The sequence below is a fragment of the Tupaia chinensis genome, unplaced genomic scaffold (assembly GCF_000334495.1).
Source record: "Tupaia chinensis unplaced genomic scaffold, TupChi_1.0 Scaffold144058_1, whole genome shotgun sequence".
NCBI lineage: Eukaryota > Metazoa > Chordata > Mammalia > Scandentia > Tupaiidae > Tupaia > Tupaia belangeri.
In genome coordinates this window covers 1,831,915-1,837,532 of record NW_006203910.1, presented here as the reverse complement: position 1 = coordinate 1,837,532, position 5,618 = coordinate 1,831,915, and the positions used below count along the sequence as shown (strand labels likewise).

General features: G+C 53.8%; 1 protein-coding gene across 1 annotated transcript in view; it reads right to left on the bottom strand.

Moving 5' to 3' along the window:
• Positions 1-4,395, bottom strand: part of SASH3 (SAM and SH3 domain containing 3) — a 16,571-nt gene extending 12,176 nt beyond the window's left edge. Inside the window, exon 1 of the mRNA XM_027767231.1 lies at positions 4,156-4,395. Within this exon, the coding sequence (XP_027623032.1) occupies positions 4,156-4,212 (57 nt within the window). The 5' untranslated portion in view covers positions 4,213-4,395. The remainder of the gene's footprint in view (positions 1-4,155) is intronic.
• Positions 4,396-5,618: the final 1,223 nt, after the last annotated feature.

Sequence of the window (5,618 nt, the reverse complement as noted above, 5' to 3'; positions counted from 1 at the left end):
GCGTGTGCATGCGTGCCCAAGATCCCGAGAGGAGAATGGAGGAGAAGAGATTACAGCATGGCCATCCCCCCTGGGGGGTGATTTCTCGCTTTCTGTCTCTCTGTCTCTGTCTTTCTGATGAGTGCACGTGCCCTATAGCAAAAACGGCTCCTTCGAAAAAATAAAAAAATTAAAAAAAATAAAAGGCAGCACCCCTGCAGAAATCCTCCCCTGACCACCACGAACTTCTTCCTCCCCTGCCTCTGTAGCAAGAGTGGCTTTCCCTAGGCGACTCCCCAGCCGCCCTCTCAGCTCCTTCAGGATACCAGTCGGACACCGAGCATCCTGAAGGCCAGGCCTGGCTTTGCGCATGTAGGAATCCAGCAACCAAGGCTTAAACAGCTCCCGTGTGCCCGACCTGCCAAGCCCTTCATGTGTGCCAGCTCGCTCCAGCCTCCCCATGGCCCCATGTCACTCAGGTGCCCATCTCACAGAGGAGGAGACCGAGACGCAGAGAAATGAAGTGTCCTAGGCAGTCACAGAGCTGATGGTGGGGAGAGCAAGAGCTCCAGCCCAGGTCCATGACACTGGGAACCCGTCCTATTGCTAAGCTTGTGCCACCTCAGAGCTCACGCTGTCACCCCCACCCCCCAGGCTGGATGTGGACTGGGTGCTGCGCTCACTGCAGTAGGGGTGTGAGGGGGAAGGGGTCAGGAGAGCTTCATGAAGGAGGTGCATCTGAGCTGGGCCATGAAGTGGAGCCAGGGTTTCCCCAGGTGGAGCTGGGAAGGGTTGGAACTGGAGTGAGAGGCAGGGGTGCTGGGAGTGTGGTGATGGAACGGCAGGTATGCCAGGGGCCGTGGTGGGAGGTGAAGAACAGGGGGGGGGTGGAAGAACAGGCGATGGAAGGCCCTATGGAAGGCCAGCCATGCCAAAGAGCGTGGGTGCTATCCCATGGGCAGTGGGGGGCTACTGTGAATCCGAAGAGTGTGCCGATGGGTTGTGGTGCTGGTGGTTTGCTGTAGGGAAGGAGCCAAGGGCATAGTGTGCCAGGATGGGGGACAGGGCCAGGAAGAGACTGCCGGGAGGGAACAGCTGAGCATTAGAACAAGAGCCCAGATCCTGGTCCAGTGCCCATGGTGGGAGATCTAGGGGGAGATTGGGCAATGGGATTGTGGTGGGCTAAGACCATCTTGGGTCAGGAGGGCAAGGTCTAGGACAAAACCCTTTCCACTTCATCCACCCCCACATGGCCTTCAGTGGAATCTGATCAAAGGAGTGCCAACCAAGAACTTAAAGGAGGCAAAAGTCTCTGGAGGGCAGCCAAGGGATATGGCCCCTGGCCATAGTTCCTGTCCCAACCCACCATCCTGGGCGGCTGCTCGCTCTCTGCTCTGCCTGGGGGAAGATCACCCATTCCACAGCCACCTGGGTCTGCCGGGCAGGACTTTGCTATGAGGGCTTGAGTCACGCTCACCAGACCCTTCTAGTGCTTTTAAGACTACAGAGGGACAAGAGAGTGGAGAGAGAGGAGGTCGAGGCTCTGGATTCAGCCAGACCTGCAGTTACATTTGCTGTGTGACCCTTGGCAGTGGCTTGGCTTTTCGGAGCCTCAGGTGGAAAATAGGGATAAGGAGCGTCTGCGCCTACCTCATGAGGCTGTCATGAGCTAACGAAGGGGTAAAGCACGCAGCGCCGGGCCCGGCTCCCAGGAGCCCTCACTCCGTGGTGGCTCTTAGTGCTAGTAAGCCCTGCTGTGTCCATTAGGGCTGGAATCAAGGCTTGCTCTTCTTTGCTCTTCTGCTCGTGCCTGCACGCACCCCACTGTGCATGCGCCCATGTGTGAGAGTGTCCCCATGTCTGCTATTCTAGGTGACCCACGTGTCCTCCCGGGGTGGGCAGAGCAGGGATTATCTTGCTCTTCAGAGATGGGAAAACCAAGGCCCAAAGAAAGTCAACAAACCGTCCAAGGTCCTACAGCTAGAGTGTGTTGGGGTCTCTCTCAGCTTCCTTGTCTCTGCCTGTCACGCTCTCCATTTGGCAGACCCCGGAGGAGAAGCAGGCAGGACAGAGAGACCTCCTTTGCCTTAGTACCGTCACCTCAGCCTCGGAAGGGAAGCGACTTGCCCAACATCACTGGGGCAAACGTCATGGAGCCAGGTCACTGTTTCTGGGCTTGGAAAGATACTTTCTGTACCTTTTAAAAAACTATCTTCTCCCTCCCTCCCTCCCTCCCTTCCTTTTTCCTTTTTAAGTTTTCCATGAGAGACAGAGAGGAAGACAAACACCTCAACAGGGTTTCTCACTGCGATCCTCCCCCGCCCTCCTAACCAGTCAGGATCATGGGCACACACGGGCCCAGGGGGCACAGGTTGACCCTGGGACTGAATCCCCGTCTTCCACATGGCATCCAGCATTGCAGAACAGCGTGCCACTGTGGTCTGGCCTGGGCGTTTGGCTCTTCTAAGGGCATTTCCACAGCTTGTATGGAAATGAGCTCATCCTGGCTCTGGAGGCTGGCACAGGCTCTGGCAGGGGCGGAGGGTGGGTAGCCTGGACTATACTCCCCTGAAGGATCTGGACCTCTCAGCGCCACAAGGGCCTTGCTTCTCCAGGAAGAGGCCTGCGGGAAATCCCAGAGGCCCACCTGCCTAACACAGAATCTGAGTAACTGAAGCTGGGAAAGAAAAAGGGGACTTCTGTGTCCCAGAGTGCCCACGCCTGAGGTGGCACAGGGTTCCAGTGTCAAAGTGTCAGCTTTTTCTCAGACACTTTCTTCCAGCTCAGCTCCCCTGTGGTTTGGGGCCTAGCGGTGTCTGTAGAGCAGTCTCTGCTTCCCACCCCCACCAGCCAGAGAGCAAGGGGAAGTGGCCCCACTCACCAGGAGTAGCAGCCAATGGCAGGCCTGCAAGGCTTAGCACCCACTCTGGTGGATTGGGGTGATAGGGCCCGTGTGAAGATTCATGCATCTCCCCCTCCCCCACCCACCATCCCTACAGCCTTAGAGAGGCAGCTGGGGTGGGAAGAGAGCAGCCGGAAGTGGCAGCCACCCCAAAGCCTGAGAGATGGGGCAGGATGCACAGCCCAGTGCCCCGAGGCTCAGCCTCTCACTGTCTCAGGCCCTGTCTGGGAACTGTTCCTGTGACCAGGAGGTGGGCAGGTTCCCATAGGGTGCCTGGGCTGAGCTTCAGGGGAAACCGATAGGACAGTGAGGGCCTGGAGGCCCCGGATCTGGGCCTGGAACTCTTGGACCTTGCTCAGGCCTGTTCGGGAATGGTCCTAGGATGTGCAGGGTTATACCCCTAATTTCCTGGAAGGGTCCTACAATCAAATCAAAGAAACGTAGATCTGGCCGAGCCTTCAAGAAATTTTCTGGTCACACCTCTGTCTCAGCCATTCGTGACAATGCTCTTCCTCCTGGCCTTGAAATCCCCCTACCCAAGGAATTTTTCCTCCTCAGTCCTCATCCCTTCTCACCATCTCACCAACTTCAGTTCTCATTCCTCACAAACAATTTTTTCCTACCCAGGAAGCACCCGTCTGCCTCTGTGACCCGTGGCAGTTTGGTAGGCTTTTCCTCCCAGCTCTCAAAATCACCTCAGGCTCCATCTTCAAGTTGGCCCCATTGTCAGTGGGCGCAGGGAGCCGCTACAGAGCTGCCAAGGGTAGGGATGCTGGGAGCATCATAACTCTAAGCTGGGTGGCCCAGCGGGGCCCTATGAGAGAGAAGGCTCCTGGGAGGCCATGCTTAGGCAGAAGTGGTGGCAGAACCAGCATAGGGGAGACAGGATTTGGTACAGTCTCAAGATTCACCTTGAGCACTGTCTTTGTTTGTATTTATTTGTTTATTGTATTTATTCATTGTATTCTCAAATTCTACTCTAGGATTCTGACCCCTAGTTTAAGGCCTTTATCCCATCACTGTAGAGTTGAATTCTATAGCTCTAGATTTCCAAGAGTCTATCTCTGTTACTCATGAATTTTAGAAGTCTCTTTGTACTTCTGTTACTCTGATAACTTCTGGGTCACTACCCCATTGCCCTCTGGGAGAGTGACCCTCTTCTACAGATTCAAGATAGGGTTTAGGGCTCTCCCCACTTCTAAGAGTCCTGGAGAAAATGGGTCAAGAGATGATAGGAGAAGTGCAGGAATTGAGTTTCTAAAGATGCTCCTCACCTTTTTCTTCTGAGTGGGCTCCTTTTCGCTGGCGTTGGAGGGCTTACGGCGCAACATGGTCCTCTACCTTGGGGAGACTCCGACCCCGCTCTCTTAGGTGTAAAGATGCAGAGGCCTCTTGGTCAGCCTTGCCAGAACCGTCCGGGGGCACGGCATGGACCGAGCCTCCGGCTGCACTCTGACTGCTGCAGTGGCAGCTTGGGGGTGCGGGCCATGGACACCCGGCGGCAGCAGCATACAGGAAGCCCTGCCACGTGACCTGCTCTTACAGCAATCGCAGCCCCTGCTGGCCCCTAGGGAGGAAGGAAGTCCCAGCTTCAGTCTCCAGAGATTCTGATGCAGACGGTTCTTGGGTTGAACAATCAGAGAAAAGTCCCTACCCTGTTGTCTCATGTCAATCATCATCAGACCTTCTACTCCGTCTCCCAGATGATTGCCAATCAGTTTGACGTTATATGGCCTACTAGAGTCCTTTATCTCAATCATGGGAGTCCGGAAACCAGAAATTGGACCATCTCTCTGCCTCTTGGGTCAACTTGCATCTCCAAGATCATCACAATCATCACTACCACTACGGCCACCCCTTTGGCCATCACCCCTATCCCCATTACCTATGACCATGACCACTGCTACCATCACTCCTATTGATAGCCATCACCATACAGCATCACCCCTACGGTCGTCATCCCTGAAGTCTTCCCTAGGGCCATCAACACACCTACATCCCTCATCACTGCACCAACCAGCTCTATAGCAACATTCTTCAGCCATCGCTTGTACAGTCATCACCATGACTGCCATCCTTACAACTGTCACCCTTACAGACGTTAGTCACCCCCACAATGCTCTGACCCCTACAACTACCATCCCTTCAGTCATCAACCCATACAACCATCACCATGTCCCTGCAGCCAACACTGTATAGCCATCACCCCTATATTCATCCTAACTACAGCCAGCATACCTACAGTCATTATCTCTATAGCAACTCTCTCTACAGTCAACACTTCTCAGTCATCTCCTCCCATCAGCCTTCTCACCACCATTATTACCCCCACAGCCAAAATCCTCACAGACACTGACCTTACAGACACCATTGCTATAGCCAACCACCTCACCAATAACTCATCCTTATAGCCATCAGTCCTATATCCATCAACCCTACAGAAGTCATCACTTCTTAGTTCACCATACAGTTCTCAGCTCTTCTGCCATCAGCACACTTGTAATTGTCATCAGTAGCACAGCACCCCTACACTCTACAGCCCTCAGGGGTCACACACATATTAATCACCACCACAGCTGAAAAGCACGTGTAGGTAACTAACTCCACACCACCAACTAGTGTCTCATTCAACAGTTATTTATCCATCGCCTATGCATTTGGGGATTGTCTGTGGCAGACATTTTAATAACTCGAATGATATTCTTTTTTTTTTTTTTTTTTTTTTTTTTTTTTTTTA